Raw genomic sequence first — 23086 nt, forward strand, 5'->3', positions numbered from 1 at the left:
GTCTGAAAAGGTTGGACAAAATGGATTTAACTAGGAACATGCACAGCTCAGCTGGTCATTAGCTGGTATGCTAGCAAGTGAACGTAGGGCACGTCAGTTGCTCTGGGGTAGTTACCTTAGTGCTGTCTATAGTAAATGCAAGATGGCTGGCCCCTTTTTCACTGGGGTTTAGCTATTTACATTATTTAACATAAACAACAGGTTACTGGGTACATGCATTTAAGTACTAAGGGTGGCTTGTGCACTGTACGCTGTAACTTACAGGATTTATTCACTTGGCCACATCTGCATTTTTTTCAGTGTGGTAAGTTTGTCAAGAGTCATGTAATTAACATAAGGATTTTGGTGATTCAAGGGGCCCTTTTCAAAAAATTTCATTTTGTGAATTGGAAATAGTCAAGACTGATCATGTCTCTGACCTTTTTGCCTTATTTCCATAGAACTGCAAAGTCCTAAAAAATTGCTTTATGATATCACTTGCTATTTAATATTTGAACTGGAAGAAAAAGAAATTAGTCTGTCTGTGGTCTGTACCTGAATGGTATTGGCACAGCTTGCAATGCGATATCAAAATATTTGACGTTGGGTGCCTCTGTTTTTTCATGTCTTGTAACTTGGTTCTGACAGTGTGGTCCCCTGTGTTCTGATTTAGGGGATAGTTTTTATTGTAACCCTCAGTGTAATCCCTCCCTGTTCTGTGATTGCTCCTAGCCCATACACACCAGTGAAATAATCCTGCAGGCAGGCTTTAAAGAATTCCACCTGCTGCTACTGGGCTAACATGACTTTTTAAGCATGTTCTGTATTTTATACAAGAGTAGCTTAAGCAAACTTTTAATAGTAATGCAGATTGATCTTACGTTTTGGTTTATATGGGAAAGGCTTAGAAATGTTTGTCTAGTCAGTTGTTGCTGCTAAAGGGGATTGACACTGTTATGCAAGCAGCCATTAAAACTAAAGTTATTTGAAGTATTTTTTGGTGAGGAAATATTTAATTATCTGTTTAGGAGACTTGTGACACTTTTATGACAGATTTAAACTGGGGATCTGTCCTGATTAATAACAGGACCTGTTTTGGTTATGTATTTACTTCTTTTTTCCTAGTTAGGAAAATATTTGATAGCATGCTTAATAGACAGTGCCATTCATTTTAAGAGTGGCATAGGCTCTTAGAGAATTAATACACTAGAACTACAGTTATATGATCTTTTACATGGTTTTCTGTTTAATTTCTCATTAGTGCCTGCTTCTGAGAAGATACCTAGAAACTTGCAGCCTAGGTACCTTGAGGATGAGGGTCTTTACACAGGAGAAAGGCCTTTTGTATCACAGTCTAATCAAAATATTTTAGAAAACAGAATACTCAGACAGGAGCAAGTAAGTCACTGCTACCTTCTTAGTTGTATTTTTTAAAACTCTTTATTTATCCATATTTTATTTTGTTATAGTTAAGTAGATGGATGGTCATGGTAATATGGGGCTTTCATCTTTAAAATGTCTAGCAGTATCTGACATTAGCAAATGTGGGGTTTTGTAAGAGTGTAACCAAGTAGTCAGGGCACTTGACTGGGTCTTAGAAAACTGGTCTGTTTTCTTGGCTCTGCTTTTAGCCTCGTGGGGAACAAGTCGCTTCACTTGTATTGGCAGCTAAGGTCTGGCACAGGCAATAGGGGTAACTAAAATTAACTTTTTCTATAACATGCTGTGAGAGATAGTGGTACGTATAAAGACTTAACAACAGTGACCAGCTCTTGCTTATTATTTACTAGAAAATCATAACAAAAGGAAACAGTTTGGAATTACTGTTTTCTGTGTCCACTGAAGGTAATATGAAGTAACAGACTTGTAGAAATTTACTGATCATACTGTAAGGGTAATTAAATATTGGTATAGATTGTCTGGAAAGGTTTTAGAATGCTTTTAGATTTTTAAGAATAACTTATGGAAACACCCAGGAAGTTGGCTTGGATATATTTTATCCTGCTGTATTATCCTCCTATACACAAGAAGGTGTGTATAGTTTAGTATAGATTTAAGCAGCTATGCAGCAGCTGCCTTTTATATTTTATTGTGATTCTGTGAATTCTTTGTGGGCTAGCAGAGGCTCTTTGTGAATCAGATGAGGAGTGTTTGGATCTAAAACTTTTAACTGGCCACCTTCAACCCAGTTAATTTTCTGGTTGTCTTTACCATGTCACTACATCAGCATTTGGGTCTAGAGTCAGCTTAAGCCAGGTATGGGAATAAGAAGGCAGGCCAGCATCTTTCACCAGCTGCACTAGTTTAAGCTGGTTTTGAATCCAGGTCATGAGAGCAGAGTTTAACATGTGATGCCCTCCATAGCAATTGGTCTATAAGATACTTACTTCATCTGCTTTCATAGAAGCTGTTTAATTAGTTCAGCTTGTGGACTAGAAGAGTTGAGAGATGCTTTGATAAATCAACTGAGCTGCCATGTAGCTCTTGTGTAAAACACCATAATTTTTTTACTATTAGTTATTTAAGAAAACAATGTTTAAGCAAGGGATGTCTTGATTTTGTTCTTTTTTCTTTGTTTCTTTCAAATCTATGATACTGAATGTTGAAGAAAAAAAAAGTATGTTTAAAGTTTGAGCAAGCTCTTGGTCTTTTGATTTCAAAACTTACCTATAGTATATTTGAAGATTTCGTTTTGTTATCTTAGAAAGCTGTTGGTTAATTCTATCACAAACAAGTCATAGTCACCTTGTATTCCATAATAGTTTTTCATAAGGATTATAATTTCTTAAGTTACTTTTTATGTAAAGTAAGAATAAACGTAAAAATATTTTTTTATTTGTAGGGGAAAGAGTGGTTTGGTGATGATGGCAGAGTCTTAGCATTGCCTAATCCAATTAAACAGTCTTCTACCAGGCCTCCAGTATTCTTACTGGAAGAAGGCGTTGCACCAGAACTTGAAACAGTGTATCAAAAGGTAGGCATTGGTGTATGTGGTTCCTCAGACCCAATATCCCAGTTCTGCACCAGAAACACTGGTGAGCTGAAGGGTTTTGTGCTAAGAATTGTGAGTACTGACTGCTTTTCAGGGTTCCACAACCGGGCTTTAAGTGTGCTCTACTTTTTTTAGTGTATTCCATGCCTGTTTTTCTATAAGGATAATGCATACAAAAGGATGAAGAGTTCAGCCAGCAGTACTGGTTAAAATAGTAAGGTGTCAATCCATGGCAAACTCCTTCAAGTCTGTGAGTCACTAAGGTCTCTGTGAGGCTCCCTTGGACATTCTCATGCCAAACTAAAGTAGTTCTTGTATTAGTGTATCTGCAAAGCTCCTCGTGCTAAGGAGCTGGTCGACAGTCTATAATTCAGGGGTCCTCAAACTACGGCCCACGGGCTGGATACAGCCCCCCAGGGTCCTCAATCTGTCCCCCAGTATTTACAGAACCCCCCTGCCCTGCCCCCCCCCCTGCCCTGGGGGTTGGGGGGGAACCAAGCAGCCGCAGATGGCTGCCTGCCACTTCATCCGCGCGCTGGGCCCCTAGTTAAAAATTTTGAGGACCCCTAGTCTACATGATCAGGACAAAGGTGCTCTCTGCAGCTTAAAAGAGAAATAAGTGAAGGGCATTAGTGGAAACTCCTTTAAAATAAGTCTTTGCATGCAGTTCACTCATGTAGAAAGCAACTAATTTTGAGTTATGTTTAATCAGTTTAGATTATTTTTCTTTTTTTTATTATTTTTCCCTCAACCACAGCATACCTGCCCTGGAAAACAGTAGCTACAGTGTGCTATCAGTCAGTACGAATGAAAATAAGTTTCAGTTAAAACCATTTAGCAAGCTTTAATTGTATAGCTTGTTAGCACTCTACTACCCCCTTGTAAAAACTGTGACTTTTTAAAGTAGATTGCTCTTTTGGGACACACAACTATTTCTGCCTGCTGCTGTTGATACAGATTTGAATGTTGCCCTTTAATTGATGATGGTTACAAATACACAATTCTAGGATGTGTCCAGTTACCATGTATCTGTGCATGGTGTTTCTGCATTCAGAAAAAGAGATTGCTACTTAGATCTTGGTAATGGTCCAAGAGAGCTTATGTTTCAAGAACACGTTTACATGAATAGTGACATATAAATACCCAAATCGGTGCTGTAAGAAAGACATTAAACTTAGAGGTCCTTTATGGGCAGGAAAATAGTTAAAGCATAAGGAATATAAACTGTCATTTTAATGACAGATTATGTCATATTAAACATTTTGATGAGAAATTGAACATGGAAGGATCAGATGTACTTAAGTGTGTTTTGTGTCCATTTATGCCAGTCCTGTAAAAGAGCTATGCAACTGCTGAATTCCCCTCTCAACCCCGCTTTTTCCAGTTCTTATAAAAGGGCTGCAACAAACACTGCATAACTAACAACTTCATCTTTGACGGTACCAGAATATCTGTGATTAATCTCTTTTTGAAGAATTCTAAGAAAGGAGCAGCAGTAGTCAGGCAGGAAGCACTGCTAATTCTCTTCTGATTTCGGTAACCTGAAGATATAAGCCATGATTGCCTTTCAGTTGCAGTGGGTTGAAGCGGACTCTTTTAAGCTTTGTTGCTGAAAGCATTCATTGTGCTTTGTTGGTGTCAATTTCCCTGGCATTAGAATGGGGAAGCAAATAACATATTTCCTCTTCTGCACAATCCAAATGGTCTACAAGGAAAGCTGCTTTCTGAGAGCTGGACTGTTTACCTTAGAGCTTAGTTCTAGGAGGAAATAAAGTGATACTAAACAAACAGGTAAAAAGAGAATAGGCTTTTCTTTTTCCAGTGCAGTGTCATTGTCTTCATTGCTCAGCAAAATGTGCAATACAGGCAGATGACTTCTTATTTCAGCCTCATATGGGCTATCAAAACTGTTGTATAGAATACCCATGGTAGTTTTATGCCACCCACTTGTCAATAAATCAAAGGGATTACTCCAGAAGCCTTTACAGTTTAAGACTCAACAGCTGTATGTAGGCAGTGCTAAATGGATCACTTTCTGTCACAGAATCTTTTTGCAAGATAGGTTTGTTGGGGCTTGTGAATGCATTTTCTTTTTTTTTTCTTTCAGGCAATAAAAATGACAGCTGCCAATCAGTGTCTTGTTGGACCTGGAGATGTTCAGGGGCTGTTTCAATTGGATATTGATATTTCTGGACTAATATTCACTCATCATCCCTGTTTTAGCCGTGAGCATGTGTTGGCAGCTAAATTGGCTCAGTTATATGATCAATATTTAGCAAGAAAACAGAAGAATCTTACCAAACTTCTCACAGACAAGGTATTTCTCTTCCATCGTCACAGCTTATTGAGATAATGATGTGACAGAATAAGTTAAAAGCTGAATTTGTTTCTTCAGAGTAGGATGATGAAATTCTAATTATATCTAACAAATGGCATTTTGTCAGAAGGTAGAAACCTAAATGTTTCACCTAGGTTGCTGTGTGTTCAGTGGAGAACTGCATTTTGAAGTTTATGAATTTCATTGATCTTCTATTTAAAATGAACTCTATGCAGGTTCTGAGGATCAAGGGGGAATCCAATTGTTAGAATACAATAATGTTTACATAGTATTCCTTAGAACACACAAAATGTTTTCCAGTGAATAAAAGGTAAGTCTTTACAGGATTGTGTACGGCAGCTTTGACAGGCAGAGAGCAGAAGACAGTATTCAAGGATGGAGGGAAGTTAGTGAAGTTTAGTTTCGCTTGTTGTTTAAAAGTAAAAGGAAACAGTTTAATTTCACCAGATTCTACAATAGTTGATGACCCATTTTCAGGTATATATCTGTGACAGATGTTGTGTTTTAAATACATACTGTTGTCATATTTGCTGTGTCACTCGTGGCACAGCAAAACCCTAGGCTGAATGTAGACTGTTCTGGTCCTGGCTCTGTTACTGACTTCCTGGATGACCCCAGCTGAGCTGCTTACACTCTGTGTGCCATCGCTTTTCCTCCATCCGTACATTGGAAGTAAGGGTAGTGGTCTTCTCTGGTGTAAATTTGTGCATGAACGTTAGATGTTGTTAGTACAATTCTAATATCATCAGGGCACACGAGAATTCTTTTAAAGTATTTTAAAATGGGTTTGAAATCTGAAAGAGTAACAGTTCTTTAGGAATGTGAGGTAAATATTGTGATACAACACAGCTTCATGTAGTAGGACTGATCTCTTAAAAAATAATTTAATTAAGTACATATAAATTCAGATTTCCATAAATTAAAGGTGATTATGATTTTTCTACCTTAAAGGACTAATATAAGGGAAAAATCATTGTATGCAAGGTCATTTTTGTATTGGTGGAGTGAGGATCAGTAGGTGCTGTACAGATACTTCTGAATCAGTATAAAGCATTAAGTTATAGTTCTAATGCTGGACAAGTATTTCATACAGTGTCACAACATAATTTGTTGGCGTACTTTAGTCTGTGATTACTTTTGAAGGATTTGCTTTAGTTTTCCATGAATCAGTGAAATAGGACTTTCGGGTTCTCCATGCCTGCATTACAGGAACATACGTGTGGAAGGGATTTCCTCAGTGTTCCCACAATACTTTGCCAGTATTGTAGACAACTGCATAATATATTTCTCATAAATGGGTTTTAACAATTAGGTATCTTAGCCACCATTCTGCTACTGACAGGCAGTTGTAAAACCTGTCTCCTCTAACAGTTACTCTTTAATGGCCAGATTGTTGCAGCCAAATTGTTCTTAAGCCTAAACAACTCTTCCTCCCTTTTCACCTCCCTCCCTGCCATGTCCCAGTGGACTTACCCACTTTTGGTGCTTGCTCTTTGTATCTTAAAATAGATCACCTTTCAGCCCTCATTTTGGCAGGCTAAAGAAACCACACTTTCTGTCTCCTTTTGTAAAACATACTCTGTGTGCCCCAGATGGTACTAGCAGCTTTCGATGTGTTCGGTTATTCTTCCAAAATTGCTTTCAGTGTCTTTTTTTCTATACCAGTGAGTTTCATGTTGCCCATGTATGTTTTCAGCTGTGTGCTTCCTGCTCTCCAGTTATATTGTCTCTCAACTTGACAGGTTTGTTTAAAAAAAGATTTGCAATTTCATTGCATCTACTTTTGGATGTAGTTGCTTTAGTCTCCTGCAATGCCATTAGCCGTTCTGGTTTCACATTCAGTATTACCCTTAAGGAGACCTACAGTAAAATAATAACTAAAATTTTAGTTCCTATCCTACTACTGTTACTTATTTTTCTTTCTTCTGGTGAGTCCTTTACATTCTCTTGTCTTCATAGCCATGTATATTTTTGCATTCTCCTAAACCAGATCTCCATCTTCTGTATAATGATTTGATGCCTATCTTCAAAACTTAGTTGAAGGTGTGTGGTCTCTTGTCTTGACAGTACTACTTCAAAAGAGCTGTACCATTATTCCCAGTTGTCTTCTGTAAAACTCTTCTTCCGGTTGTTACATGCAATATGTGATGCTTAAATGTTTTGTTGGAAGGTACCCAGCTTCTGTAAGGCACTCATCAAACCCACAATCCGTTCATTTTTGTTGTTTATTGATTTTTCTAGAGTTAGTGTCACTTCCTTGTCCCAAAAAAACTTTTTATAGAAGGCGAGTTTTTGGCAGTCACTTCCCCCTCCCCCTCCTTTGATTCCTAAGCTTTGAGAATAATCCCTAGATCAGTCTTTTCGCTTTGTTTTAGATCTGTCGCAGTGATTAAAGTCAGTAAGTCTCCCTCATACATCCCAGGATCCTAATTAGAAATTCATCTTGAAGAGTCAGCACCTCACAGACATGCCAAAACCCTGTAAATACAGAATCAAGACAATTCAGAGTTTTGTGTTATGTATTAACTATCTCTTTCATGTCAAGGTGCTTTACACTGTATACGTAATAAACATCAAGCCATCTGTTAACTCTTTGTTTGTTCATTTAAGCTGCATGCTTTGAGGAACGCTGTGCAATGTACTATAGATGGTGGTGGTCCTGGTACTCCTGTGGCACAACAGAGCATACCTGAATACAAAATCGAGATCAGGTAGGTGTGAATTCGTTAAGTCATCGTTTTTCAAAACTCTATTCTTTTTTTCCTTTCTATGCTGGTACAGAATATGGTTCATGTCAGACTTCTAAATTCTTCTGTAATTAACTCTAGAAGAATTTGGAGGGCTTAACAGTTCATACTGATACGTTGAGTAAAAAAACTATGAAGAAAATACAGTTTAGGCTGAAATCTTGATTCAAAGTGGTCTGATTTGATTGCCTTTTTTCAATTACTTAGTAGCTATTTATTGTTGTGCCTTGCACAATTAAAATTTAATTAAAATAAGGTTTCAGCAGACATCAGCTGGATGCATGAAGCTGTCACAAAAATGCAAGTAACATAACTTTTTGAAAAGACAAAACCCCTAGTTTTTTCCATCTTCTTCCTTATTACACAAGTGTTCTTGATTCACTTCCCATTCTTAGGTATTTTGGCCATGTTTTTGCCAATGGGTTGATATACATAAAATGGTAAAATTTTGTTCCACAAGATTACAGTTATTGTTCCTGGACATTGACTGAGTAGTAAAAATATATTGCATTTTTTGGCTTGGTAGTGGAAGTTAGTATTATTTTTGACAGGTGGATAGTGGTGAGCTGTAAGCATAAGCAGTATGATAAAAATAATGTTATTTTGAAGATTCATGATGAACAGCCTTTTAACTAGTAGACACTTAATAAAAACCTGAAGGTTTTTCACAATCTGAAGGTAGGCAATAATTTATTAATTTAAATAAACAGAAGCTTAAACTGAGGTAATGGGTCACATGATAATACAGTATTTTTTAGAAATAATTTTTTGATAAGTATTCTACTTTCAGCCTTGAAATCTATATCCACTTACACTTGCACATACACTCACTACTCTTAGTTTGGGAGTTGCTTCTTCAGCTTTTCATCCTTCAAGTACACTGTCTTGTAATACATTGGTTATCTGTACAGGACAAATATAGAAGTCTATAATATTTTATATTGAAGGACAAAGTCTTCCTTCCACTGAGAAAGTAGCTTTTATTAATATTTTTCTTAATACATTTGCTAGAGGACTATTTGTGCAGTTACCGTACCAGTACCTAGGAGACAGGAGCTTTTGCCAGGGAAAACATGAGAATAGTCATGAGAAGGTTCGCTGTGGGAATGAGATTCTTGGATTTTGGCACCAACCCTGAGACTTGTTGATGTTTAATTCTGATTAGAAGAATATTCATTCTGGATATCTTAGTATTTTTCTAGGTCTTGAGTGCTTTAGTTTAGTGTCACAGTATTATGAATCAGAAGAAACTCAGCTGAAATCAGTGAGATCAGTGTTAAGTCATATGAGATGAGCTTGGCTGGGATTATTCTAGGGCTTTTCATATCTGTAATTCTTTCTGGCTGCAGCTCTGTTGTTGGAAGCTGTTACACATATGAGACTCAGATGGGCTCAGGAATTTTTACTACCATGGTGTTTAATACTAACTTGGACTACGTATGTTGGTAAAAACATCTGACCTGCCTTGTCTCTCTTCTAATACTGTATTTCCCTGATGGTCAATGTAGTACACTCATGAGAAATTACAGATGGGAAGAGAGTGTAGCATGGAAAATAGTCTAATTGTTTCCTCCACCCTCCAATAACATAACTGATGTGTACTCTTTGCTGTCTGAAGATCAGAGCTATAGTTTTCCATCAGTTCGAGAAAGAAATGTCATCTGAAGACAAAAAACCTTTGCAAATTAGCAATTTCATCCCTACTGTCCTCATTTGCTGAGGAGGAAGCCAACATATGCTGCAGATTGCAGGTTTCAGGTTTTTCTGGCTGATGCATTTTAGCAGAGGTGATTTTCTACTGAAAGGTCCTGCTTCCAAATCGAATACATTAAATAGGTGTAATTACTGACCTGTATGTTCCTCATGTCTTTAAACTTCATCTGGTAGACAAAGAAGAAAAAGCTGTTAAGCTGGATAAGTAATATTCAAACTGCTAGCTAATCAAGTGGAGAAGTTCCTCACTCATATTGCTTTCTGGAAAGTCTGTATTTCTTCTTTGTGTATTTTTTTTTACTAATTTTTTATGCTGTTAAATAACGTATGATGTATTTTTTCTCTCAGCTCTAACTCAGCCCCCCTGTCTTCCACATTCTCTGAATGTTACAAGCAGCAATGTGTTAGTTTACATCTTCTTTTATTTATTTTTACATCACAATGTTTTTACTAGACTTGTTTACCTACCAAGATAGTATTGGAAACAGTCTGTGCTTGTGCTGCATAGACATTTCCATTGGGAGTGTGTGGTAGTCATTAAAAGTGCTAATGAATAGCTCTTTTACAAACAGATTAGAGGGTGGATATGTGGAACACCAATTCTGAGGGAAAAAAAAAAAAAAGCCCTGTTAATTTTGTTTGTGTTATGAATCTTGTAGGGCTATCAAAGGATTTATTTCATATATTATTACGTTACTTCATCTCTGCAACTTCTTTTTGTAGCATGTTAAGTTTAAAACATATTATGTGGTGTATGATTGAAGTAAGCGCTATTTCATAGCAGCAGTATAGGTTTCCTGGGCAGTTGTTTACATGAACTGACTTTAAAATATTTTTAATGATGTACAGCTGTAATAAGCATTTCAGAAATCTTGGAGATCTCAGGAGAATGATTTGTAATAGAAGTCAGATTGTCCAAAATGCAAGAGACTACAGAAGGAAATCAAATCCTGCCATCTTCAAGTCTGGGTTTTATGTTCCTTGGATTTAAACCACTGCAGCCATCAATCAAATGGAAACCCACAACACTTGGCTTTTGGTATTGCAAGTTTTCACTGTATTGTTTCACTGATTTATGCAATTCTGATTGATTTTATGCATATGCATATATATTTCTAGGCAAACCAGAAGACTTCGTGATGCTGAACAAGAAAAAGACAGAATGTTGCTTAAGACCATTATAAAAGTTTGGAAGCAAATTAAATCCCTCCGTGACTTTCAGCAGTTTACTAACACACCCATGAAACTTTATTTGAGGAAGTATGTTTTGATAACACTTTTTGTACATTTGCCAACAGTGGAATTCTAATAAGATAGTCAATTTGGGAATGTACAATTCTGATACAAAGGGTGTAAAAGTCAGCATTTTACTAGTGCCTGGTACTGGTTGACCTGCCACTATTCATTTTGAGTTTGGGGAGGAAGGAAGACTAAAATAAAAAGTAATTACTGTAACAGAAAAGGATTTCTACAGGCTAATGAGTAAAGAAAAAGTAATTCATTCTGGATGGTAACTATCTGCTATGAATTCGTAGACTATCTGTGCTAGTATTTTTAAATAGAGCACACTTTTGATACAATGAAATTAATTCATGGAGTAGACTTACATTATATATTGTAGACTTTACTGTAGCCCTTATGTTAATTTATGCAACTTGTTGATCACTTTTTTTTTGAAGGGAAGAGGTTGATCAGAGATTAGTTGAAAAAGAGTATGAAGCAGAAATTCAGGCTGAGATACATGAATTACTAGAAGAATATATGGAAGAATATGAAAGGAAGATGGAAGAGTATAAAATTGAGCTACAAGAGTGGAAATCCTGGAAGAAGGCACAGGTTTGTTTAAATTATTGAGCTTCACAAAAAATAAAATTATTACTAAATGTGTTGAGAATTTTTCCATCTAATACAGGAGGAAAATCAGCTTCAGGATAGTGATGCATAAATTTTGTAATGTATTTGGATACATTTTGTATACTTAGATTTTGTTAGTAAATTAATAACTTGTTAGTATATCAACAATTAATTAAAAAAATTAAAATGTGCAAGGTTTTTGTGGAGCATTGCCTTCCTGCTATTGCTTTTCATCAGTTCAGCAGTTTTTTCTTTAAATTTAATAGTTTTGCTGCATTCTCATTAAATTTGTTGTTCTTTTTGCAAAGAAAAAATATGGATTAATTTTGTGTGTGTGAGTAGTAAAGCAAAATAATTATGGGGTGTTTCTAATGAACAAGCACCTCATGTCATCTCATGTAAATTTATGTTCAGGAATATCCCAAACATGGAAAATTTAATTATTATTCTAGATTTTTACCTCTGCAAAGCTGTATTGCTAATAATTTGTACTGTAGTTAAAGACTCAGAAGTGCTTCAAAGGGATATTGACAAATGCAGAAGCTAGAACAATACACTCCAACAGGATGATCTTCAGAATAGCCTGTGGCAGTGCTGGCAAAATCAGACTTACCTTCATAGATATGGCAATGTACTAGATACCTCAGGGTGATGGTGATTATACTGGAGTATAAGTACTGCCCAGTTTAAACACTGTGGGTTTTTTGAATATCAAAGCAAAATAAAGTTTAAGGAAATGCTTCAAATACAGTTTCAAGAATCTAGTGCATCTGCTGATACTTTTATAGAAAGCTTTTTTCATATACACGCAGCATCTGTGGAAGGCACTTAAAAGGTTTGAGGGGAAACTGGTATCTAGGTATTGGAAATGTCTGTTATCAGAATACAAGTGGGCATGTGACTCATTATTATCGTGCCAATTTATTTGTAGGATAAGATGAATAAATGGAAACCTTAAAATAAGGACAGATAGTCTTGAGCAGTGATTATAATGGGAGCTACCTCTATTGATCTACCCCTAGCCAGCTGCACCTTTGCAAATACCGTGGTGGGTGGTTCCAGCCAAAGCTGCTCTCGTATCTTTTTAGTGTGTTAGTCACAGTCTGTATTGAGACTGACATGATTGTGGTTCTTTCCTTTTAGAGTGAAATGTAGTAAATGGACTTTACTTTCATGGCCAGAAGTGCTTGCTTTCATTTTATTCAAAGTACTTTTTTGGTTAATCACTGCTGTTGGTGTCTTACTAGCATAGATAAGGTGAATCTAAGGAAGATAGTAAAGGTAGAAGAGACTAGATTAAATTTAAAAGGAAATACAAGAACAAAAAGGGTAACATAGAATTAGGCCAAGAAGGAATATTTGTTAATAAAAATATGTGAAAAGTTAGTGAGAAGAAACTGTTTTCATCACTTCTTTCTCTTTTGCTTGTGGTGTCTTAAATCATGAAGTGGCTGGTGCTTCCAAGCAAGCTCTACATCAGAGTAATCCATAAGTCTGCAGAAGGAGAAACTCGCTTGCAGTCATTTAAAGCTGAACATGCACGTAAACAATGAAGTTCTGCAATTTAGGAGATGCTGAAAGGCGTGTGGTGTTCTGTTTGTTTATTCCTCTGATTGGCATAGAGGAAGGGAGGGGATCATTCTGCTCATGCGAAAGATACTGCTAAGCTAAAAATCTTGCGCTCCAAAGCTTGTGCATATATGCATTCACTTTATCAATGTGGATGCAGACAATACATCTCTAAGAACTGTGTCTACTGGTTGAGTAATCTTCCTGCAATCCTAAAAGAATGTATGTGGTAACTCAGGCTAAATGGGAAGTCAGCTGCTAGCCAGAATGTTCAAGAAACATGTTTATTTTGTAAGCTACTTGGGAAGGTTAAATAAATGTTTTGTTTGAAGGACGTTACGTTTTTGAAGCATATGAATGGAATGCATTGCTGAATTCTGAATCTCACATAGTACTACAGAATGAGAGAGATCTTATTTTTGTGTATGGTGATTTTAAAATTATACGGTCATTTCTCATACATGTTTTATTACTTGCAAATCAAGAGAAAAAAACCTCTACTGACTGAAACAAGTTCAGGAGGAACATTATGATTTTTATATGCAGAAGTCCAAGAAGAAAAAGAAGAAAAAAGATGTTCATGAAGAAGAATCACTAGAAGATTGTGATCTTGGTGAGGAACGTGTAAAACCCATCCCACCTAAAATGGCCAATAGCCTGGAAATAGAGCAGCAGGTTAGAGAAAAAGCTGACAACTGCAGAAGAAAACCTGGAGAACCTGCTCTAATTCCTGAACTGATCCTCTCAGGAAGCATAACTCCAACTGAGCTGTGTCCTCGGTAGGATAAATAAATGTTGGCCTGCAAATTACTTTGTTAGCAATTTTCTACTCTTAGTTATTAATACTATTTTGATTGTTTGTACAACTTCAGAAGCATGTGCTCACCATTCTGTTTAGCCTAGTGATAAGATTTTGCCTTCTGAAGCCTGATATAACTTAATTCATTTTCAAGTCACTTGTAACCTTGTGTATAGTGGGCTTGGGGAATTCATGTCTCCCCATTCCCTTTGAACCTTCTGATGTTCCTTGAGCACCTACACAGAACAGTGGTGTATATATAAAGAAACTGTTTGCAGTGTAGAGTCTTAAGTCACTTCTGGCAGTACCACTTTCACTAGCTAGTCCTTTATACCAGGTCTGTGCTATAGTCCACAAAGGGAAAAATAAATCATGTAATAAACCAGAGATTTCACTGTGGATAAAATAAATTTACTTGTTTGTGTTACTTTCCATTTTTACACAAGTGATTTAACATAAATCTAGCAGATTTTAGTCATTTAAAGACTGTTTTGTTTTGTACTTACTCAGCAAATAACCTCATCAAGGAATATTGCTTGCCTCCTCTACTCCCAGTGACCCAAAACTTCAAAATCTTAACTCAACTTGATATCATTTGTTGTGCTTTGGAGGAAGGGAGTAGAAGGGAATTTTGTTTCCCTAAATAACTCCTTTTATATGGAGGTGGCCCTAGTGGATCTAAAATTTAACCTTTACATTTTGAAATCATTTTATATTCATGAGAAGGTAAAACAACTGTTAAAAAATAGTTTTAAAGTAATTTCTATGTAGTGACATTTTTAGAATACCATCTTTATTAAGGTGACTTCTGTTTCCTCTTGAGGAATCAGATTTTCATTAAAAATAACCAAAAGATAAAAATGTTATTAAAAATGATACGGCAGTTTGTTTGATATATTTACAGAGCAGAAGTTTTGCGACGGGAAGATGTGAAGAAACGCTCAGCATTTATAAAGGTACTTTTCAACTCCAAAGAGGTATCGAGGACTGTTACCCGACCAATAAGTTCAGATTTCAGAGTTCACTTTGGACAGATTTTCAATTTACAAATATTCAATTGGCCAGAGAGTTTGAAACTACAGGTAGGTAATGATTTATCATACTAACTTTTTAAAGAATAACATGAAATGTAATTGCTCCTGTAATGCTTGTGGTTGTGAATGCTCTATGGTTGTGTTGTAAAGACTGAAAAATATGTGAAAGACCCTTTGTAAATTATCAGTCTTATACTCCTTCCTTCCTTCCTTCTCCAATCATAATATTTTAACTTTGCTGCTACATTTTTGATACTGTTTGCTTGAGGGGGATAAGAAAAAAAATCATTGCTAGTAATGTCCATAACTGCACTTGACTTGATCAACAGTGCAGTTAAATCACACCACCTCCCACATTCCAGGTATGAATGAATGAGTGGCATGAATAATTTTCAGACCCAATACAATATATATTTTAGGAGGAACATGGTCAGGATCCTACTTCTCCTGTTAGATGACTTTTGCTGTTGGATAACTTACCACTGGTAGTTCAGGGGAAGGTGTATACCCCTTGCCTGTTCTATTTACATAACACACAAATTGAAAGGGAAAAGGAATACCATCTCCTTGGCTTAAAAACATCTAAATGGAGAAATCGCTCACATCCCTCTGACCCTGCAGCTAGCCAGGAAAAAGGGAAGTAGGCTGCAGTACTGCCAGAGCAAGGACCGTGTGCCTGACCATACCTTTGTGCTAAGGAAGAATTAGTAAAGCAGAATCCCTCTGGCATCTTCACCCGATGCCGGTGACCGTCATGAGCAGTTGCATATTGTACAACAATGCTCTTTAAAGCCTAGAGTTTATCATACTATTCTTGGGTGCATTAGAAAGGTCAGGGTGATGTACTTTCAGGAATTCAGACCAAGTTAGCTGCTGGTAGCTGAAACATCTGCTAATTGGATATTTTAGAAAGTGAATGAATACAATTGCTTTAAATGAATTGCTTCATGCTTAAATCATCGTAAAATCTTTTGTCCAATTACCCTACAATGTTTTCAACTTCTCATGAATGCATGTGTGAATGTTTTACTATGTCTTTTACCATGTTTTTTTCTAGATATTTGAAACAATGGGTATGAGCAGTACCACCTTGTTGGCTGAAGTGTTCATACCTGTTCCTGAGACTACAATTCTGACAGGCAATGCTCCTATAGAAGAAATAGAGTTCAGCAGCAATCAACGTGTGATGTTGGACCATGAAGGAGTTGGGAGTGGTAGGGACCCTCAGTCTTTCTCAGTTCAATGTTTCTCATTTTGCTGAAACCATGTAGCAGTAACAGGCTGGCATGAGTTTCAGAGTCAATTCATTAAGAGCATTTGCAGCTTCTGTAACTGAATCTTATAAAATAGTAATGATTCAGATTATTAAAGTTTCCTGTAGAATTTTTGTCTCTTACTGATTTTAAGCTTTATATAATAAAAATGTATGTTTATTATTTGGCTTGTGATAGTAGTGGAGTTCTACTAGCTATAAGAGGTGCTTGGATTTTTTTTAGTATTTAAGTCATCGGGCCTTTGACACTGCAGAGCAAGCAGGTGATATTAATCAGTATAGCTCTGGTGCTTTTAATGTTTTAAGCCACTGCTGTATATGCAGAGTAATTTTGTTATCTTTATATTTGCTTTGTTGACATCCTGGAACACATTTTATCCCTTGGATGGTCAGAAAGATAAAATAAGGGAGAGGTAGGAAAGGGGGAAACAAGAATAATTCATAGTAGCATCTGGAACTTTCAAGTTTCTATGAGAAGTGCAAATAGTGTTATAAGATGACTGACTTGCATAGATTTGCCATATATGAAATACAGATCAAGCTGGAGCAGAAGAATAGGTAAAAAGCTGTGGTGGAAAGAAACGTGGTAAAAATTCATTACAGCAGATGTTTGTGTAAATGATCATGATGACTATACACCATTATGTATCATAAAGTTTTGGGACTGACTTTTCAGTCATGCATAATTCTTTTGACTCTGAATTTCTGCTACATTAATAACAGTATACTGCATCGGAAAACTACCAGAAATATTACAAAAGCATTTTCAAGGCATAGCCTTTCTTTCCAATCCAAATGGAAAGTCTTTCTCTAGGTGCAATGTAATCTTTCACTCCTTTTGTAGAGCTGAGTCCCCCATAGTATGCAGCAGAATCAAGTTGTTTCACGGTACCCCATTTATATGAAGTCACAGGTTATTTGACTACTTATTTTCAGGAAGAATTTTTGAAAATGTTTAGACATTGTGATTGAGTGCGTAACTGTACTACTTTGGGTTTTTTTCCCCTGTGATAGGTGTGTCCTTTTCATTTGAAGCTGATGGTAGCAACAAAATGACTTTAATGACCTCTGGGAAAGTATCCAATAGTGTCTCTTGGGCAGTTGGAGAAAAAGGAATCCCCTTAATTCCTCCAGTATCTCAGCAAAACACAGGCATTCCAAGGTAATATGATACGAATTTTCAGTGATTCATGAAAAAATTATACTAGTAGTCTAAAAAAATACTTTCATAATTGAGGATTTTCATACTCTTTTTCTTTAAGTTTAGATATTTTACTTTGTGCTTGTAACCCCCTGCAGGTATCTTAGGGTATGCTTTTTGGTAAATAGATTTTAGTTAGAAATTTTATCTTATCGTAGATTATGTATAGACAATATTAAAGTTACTCAGGCTGATTAACTATTTTTTACAATTTTCTAATAGAAAATTTATATATTGGCAAGGAATTTTCCTGTAACCATTTTACTAAGAACAGAAGCTCCAGCTCTTCCTTATCCTTTAAGGAGGCTATTGGGTCACATGCTTTAAACTACTTTATTGTAATTAATGATAAAAACTATGCAATAAAAGCAGTGGAAATTAGTGTTGTAATCAGTGAAAAATTCTTATCTGTCAGATCATTCCAAGATAATACTTTTCCATTATTTTTCTCCATCAGAAGCCAGTTGACCTGCAGAATTGTGTATTATTCCATTCAAAACAACCTAATTTTCCCTGTGGTTGCAAGTTGAATATTGTAGGTTATTTTTCCATTTTGTTGCCTTTATATAATTCCAACAAAGTCAAGGAGATGGTACATGAAGTCTGCTTTTGTAATGTCCTCAAGTAACTTCACTCTAAGTCTTAAAGAGTTTTCCCATACTTACTAACACTGAGCAAGTACCGAATACAGCTGATGAGATTCTTTCGCATTTTTATTTATTTGGAGGCTAGACATTGGCATCCAAATCACTCTGTTACTATTTTTGACCCAAGCTGCAGCTATTAGAGTAATTTGCTGATCAGCATAGGAGTAACCTGCTGACTTCAATGAGACTGGAATACCATGAGATTAAAACATAAGGATGCATTCCCAAAGGCTAATTTTAAACTCGGGAAGGTAATCACGGCGATAAATGGAAAAATGGGGAATTTCAGAAGGAAGTTAGCTGTATAACAGGCTTCTTTGAATCACCTTCTAGAAATGAACAGCCCTCTGTGACTTGCCATTATCGGTTGTGAAAGTTGGAGACAAGATTTTCATGCCTATTGTTAGGTTTTGCTGCCCACTAGCTTTTCAGCACAATTGTGATTCAGTGTGCATTTGTTCAAGACCGGTGCCTAAAGATATAACCTTGATGTTACAGCTTTATCTGCTGCTCCAGTAACTGCTGGATATTTGGCTGATTCTAACCATACATAAGAAAGATCCATTAGTTCTTAAAGCTTTCCTGAATACAGTCAGATTAGGTAGAGAACAAAGAATCAAATTATCACCCCTAACAAAAGAAGGGGCAACATCCACCCTCTGCTAATAACAAGCCAGGCGGGTCTTGATGTATTGGGTTTACACGGCAAGGTTTTGGTAGCAGTAGGGTTTCAGGGATGGCTTTTGTGAGAAGATGCCAGAAGCCTGGCCATCAAGTCAGTGTACAAATGGTCTCCAGACTACCTACCATGCTTCCTTGCTTACAGTGAGTAAAATAGTGAGCAGGAGCATCCAAAGGATAAGGAGTGGAGCTGGTACCGTAGTGTCAGGGAGGACCAAATGCAGTGCTGCACCACAAGGGAGAAGGCTGCAAGGGTGTCCTAGCACAGGCAGTGTCCTTGCCAGTGATATTGTATGAATTCACTGTAGGATAGAATAATGACATCCTCAATGTGTATTGTGTTTGTCAACATATTGTAATGCTATCCTGTTATCCACCAACACCTTGTGAGGCTGTCGACATCCTGTTATCTGTCGGCATCTTAACACCCAAGAAGGAAAGACAGATAGCAAGAGCTGATTGAAAACAGCCAGCTCACCATTTTCTGGCAAAAGATGAAAAGTACACTTTGAGGAAGACCTACGGCCTTCCTCCCAAAGACCACTGCACACGTCCCGAGGACCCCTGCCCACAATTCTTGGAAGAATTTGCGCAGGCAAAGGACTGATAAGCTAATTAACATACAAAGCGAGAGTAGGCGGGTTTAGGTAATGACTGTATAGGCGTTAATTGAATAGTCATTGTTTTATGGTATAAATATAAGATAGATAGTTACTTTAGACATACACGTTAGGCGGAAGGATCCCCTGTGCATCCAGCGCTGCCAATAAAGGATACTTAGTCACTAAGAAATTTTGACTTCATTCTTTAAATCACCAGCCAGCATGCAGTCTTACAGGAGCTGGACATGATGGGCAGAGCAGGGTACTGGCAGCAGTCCCAGGCGTGGTGAGGGGATGAATCGGGCCCCGAGGTCTATCAAGAAACAGCAGGGAAGGAGACAGAGACAAAGGCTGCAATGCAGGTCTGAGAGTGCCATCCAGGAGACAGGTCAAAGACAGGATTTAAGACAGTGCAAGCAAGGACAGTACATATAAGAAGTTCTTTTCCGTATGGATTGTCAAAACTTTGATGTTAACTTTCATGCTGTGAGGCAGTTTGTCATCTTATTTCCTAGTAATCAGCAATGTGGAATAGTGTAAGTATATCATAACTGTATGAATAAGCAGGTTTTTTTGTTTGGTTGGATTTTTTTTTAAATTACCTTGTGTAGTTCTTTTCCACTGGTTCCTTCATATTTCCCGTTCCCTTCGCAGTTCATCATTCCCTCAGTGGCATAGCTACAACTAAGAACTGTGTAATGGAATTTACTATGCCAGTTTTTTCTAGGTTTTTTCCAAGTTTGTTTTAAACACTTTTTTTATATCACTATATCATGCATGTTTTAAGTACAACTTCTGTCAATTCTGTCTTTCTAGTACGTTAAAAAATACTGATGCTATTGCGTCCATTGGCACTTCGGGCTTAACTGACATGAAGAAACTAGCTAAGTGGGCAGCGGAAGCAAAACTTGATCCAAATGACCCAAACAATGCAGCTCTGATGCAGCTGATCATGGTAAGTGGCTTTTTCAGAGCTATAGGCCTAATGTAGCTGTGAAATACCTAGTCACCAGTACCTTCTCAGGCAACCTGCATATGTGCCAGGGAGATAGTAGCATTTGAGTCTCTGCTGGACATACTTGTGTGAGTGTTAAGAAGCAAAAATATCTACTAAAAATTATTTATTTATCCATTTAATAGTGGTTTAATGATTTATTATTAAGTTTGATTTTATTAATCTATTCAGTAGTATTCTAGTGCTGAAAAATAGGTATAAGGCAATACACAAACTGATTAATTTATAAATTAAAAAAAAAATATTTTGAGTTTGTTGTTGCCTTAAAGTATAGGGGTATTGGCAGTGTACTTGAATGGTATTAAATAGGAACTTGCTTATCAGTGACAATTGCACAAAGAGGTCTAGTGCAACTTCTTTAAACATCAAATTGAGGGGCTGTTTACATAGCCAAAGTTGTGTAAATGAATCACTTTTATTGGTTCCTAGGTTATTCTGCTATGTTACAGTTTCCTACTCTTTAATCTTTTGTTTATGTTGCAAAGAAATAGAATTTTATTGTATTCTTAAATGCATAACAAAAACCTACTTTAAAATGCTTAGTGTTTGTCTGTTTGATCCATCTCGATTGCTTGTGCTTAAAATGAACATTCTTGTAATATTAATATAAGACTTACAGGAGTTATAGACTTTTGTCACTTTGTATGAAAACGTTAATAATTTTTTTACTAATTCAGGTTACTACAAGTGGAGAGGCACATGTACCTGATTTCTTCAGATTGGAACAGTTGCAGCAAGAATTTAATTTTGTTTCTGATGAGGAATTTAATAGATCAAAGAGATTCCGACTCTTGCAGCTCAGAAATGGAGAGGTGGCTGAGTTCCGAAACTATAAACAAGTCCCTTTACATGAACGAGAAATCAGTGAGAAAATCTTCCAGGTAGAACGTTATCTGAAATATTTCTTTTATAGTTTTAATGCTAATAATATTTGACTTGCAATTAAGTCAATTGGTCCCTTAAAGAATGTACAGCCATGGTGACGTGAAAAAATAAGAATTTTATTCCTTCAGTCTTTTCTAGTATTACTGTAATCGAATTAAGATGGCTTCCTTCCAAGGCAGTATTTCCACAGCTATACTGTGGAAGGAGAAAAATAAAACACAGCAACAGATGGAGCCACAAGTGTTTTAAGACAGTTTTTGTTAAAGGGAAGATAATTTTCTCTTTTTTAAAAAAAAAAAAGTGATTTCAAATATAGAAAGGTATGGCAAAGAGAATTCAGGTTTAGACATACTAACTTTTAAGCCCTTTCTGGAAGCAATGACTTTAATGAAAATTAAAACCTTTTTATGTTTTACTACAGCCTATGTTGCAGTCATTTCTGGTTTAATACATTGTTCCAATTAGCTTACCCTGTCTTTGCCTTTCTGGTAATTACCTTTCAGAAATGCCAAGTGTGCATTTTTTATTTGGGTCACACTTCAATTATTTTTAATCTCAACTCCATTATTAGTGTTGTCATGCATTCTTCTGTTCTTCAGCAATTCATGTAGCTAAGGAGCATTTTAGTATTTTCGTTGTCGTAGCAGGATCAGAATCATCTCGGATTCTGACAACTGCTGTTTTATCCCTACTACTTACAGAAACTTCTATATATAAATTCAACCGTGTCTGGCTCTTTGCAATATTTTTTTTTTCCTTTTTACATTTTAGACTAGTTTTGTCTCTTTTACTTAAAGATATGCCCCATCCTTGATATGTATTTCTGATTCAGTTGATTTTATGGTCTAACTTTGTTCATTTCATGTTATCATTCAAAATTGAAAACCATAGCTGAAGAATAATTTTATATGGGTTTTTTCCATTAAGTGTAAACTGGATAAACTCATGATCACTCATTCCAAGTTAATTTTATATGACATGTTCTTCAAAACTAAGTCTAAATTGGTATTAGTCCCAGTTGGTTTACCAGCTATTTAGTGAAGAAGTCTGAAATTTCATGGAATTGTGGAAACATTGTTTGGAAAATTTTATCTGGAGGTCATCTAGTCTTGCTTTCTGCTGACGTGGTGGGACTGTTGCTAGCACTAGATGAGGTCAGCTGTGTCTAGCCAAATCTTTAAATCCTCTAAATGGGAGATTGCACAGCCGTCTGGATAACCTGTTCCAGTGCTACACTATCTTTACAGTGATTATTTTAAAATTCACGTTCCACCTGAGCCTTCCAAGTTGTATTTAATGGCTGTTTGCCCTTGTTATACTGTCTGAAACTACAGAGATTAGTTTGGTGCTCTGTTCTTTGTAACTGCCCCTCAAATAGTTGTGGGCAGATGCTGGATTGATCATTAATCTCTTCCTCACCAAACTGTTTAAGTTGAACACCTTGTCCAGTGGAAGAGACTGAAATACTGGAGCAAGTCCAGCACAGAGCTACCAGAATATCTGCAGGGCCTGGAGCACATGGCATGCAAGGAGTGGCTGAGAAAACTAAATTTATTTTGGTCTAAGCTGGCAAGGCTACGGCAGTACTTTACTGCATCCTTCAGGTACCTAGCAAGATGGTGCAGAGAAAACAGCAAGACTTACCTTAGAGGTGAGATGATGATAGACACAAGTTACTCCAAGAGAAATTCCAGCTAGATATAATGAAAACATTTTTCATGAAGAGTGTATTCAAATTCTAGAACATGTTGTCCAGC

The 23086-nt window shown here is 36.6% G+C and overlaps 1 protein-coding gene across 5 annotated transcripts in view; it reads left to right on the plus strand.

Moving 5' to 3' along the window:
* The window catches only part of CC2D2A (coiled-coil and C2 domain containing 2A), a 77359-nt gene that overhangs the window by 23369 nt on the left and 30904 nt on the right, over positions 1 to 23086 (plus strand). For all 5 annotated transcript variants that reach the window (XM_080378878.1, XM_080378877.1, XM_080378880.1 and 2 more), the window contains 12 exons: positions 1241 to 1377; positions 2822 to 2953; positions 5079 to 5288; positions 7920 to 8020; positions 10889 to 11029; positions 11449 to 11605; positions 13739 to 13971; positions 14896 to 15073; positions 16083 to 16239; positions 17313 to 17460; positions 20246 to 20384; positions 21122 to 21325. In XM_080378878.1, coding sequence (XP_080235004.1) covers positions 1241 to 1377; positions 2822 to 2953; positions 5079 to 5288; positions 7920 to 8020; positions 10889 to 11029; positions 11449 to 11605; positions 13739 to 13971; positions 14896 to 15073; positions 16083 to 16239; positions 17313 to 17460; positions 20246 to 20384; positions 21122 to 21325 — 1937 coding nt within the window. The remainder of the gene's footprint in view (positions 1 to 1240; positions 1378 to 2821; positions 2954 to 5078; positions 5289 to 7919; positions 8021 to 10888; positions 11030 to 11448; positions 11606 to 13738; positions 13972 to 14895; positions 15074 to 16082; positions 16240 to 17312; positions 17461 to 20245; positions 20385 to 21121; positions 21326 to 23086) is intronic.

This window comes from Falco punctatus, assembly GCF_963210335.1.
Source record: "Falco punctatus genome assembly, chromosome: 1".
Lineage (NCBI taxonomy): Eukaryota > Metazoa > Chordata > Aves > Falconiformes > Falconidae > Falco > Falco punctatus.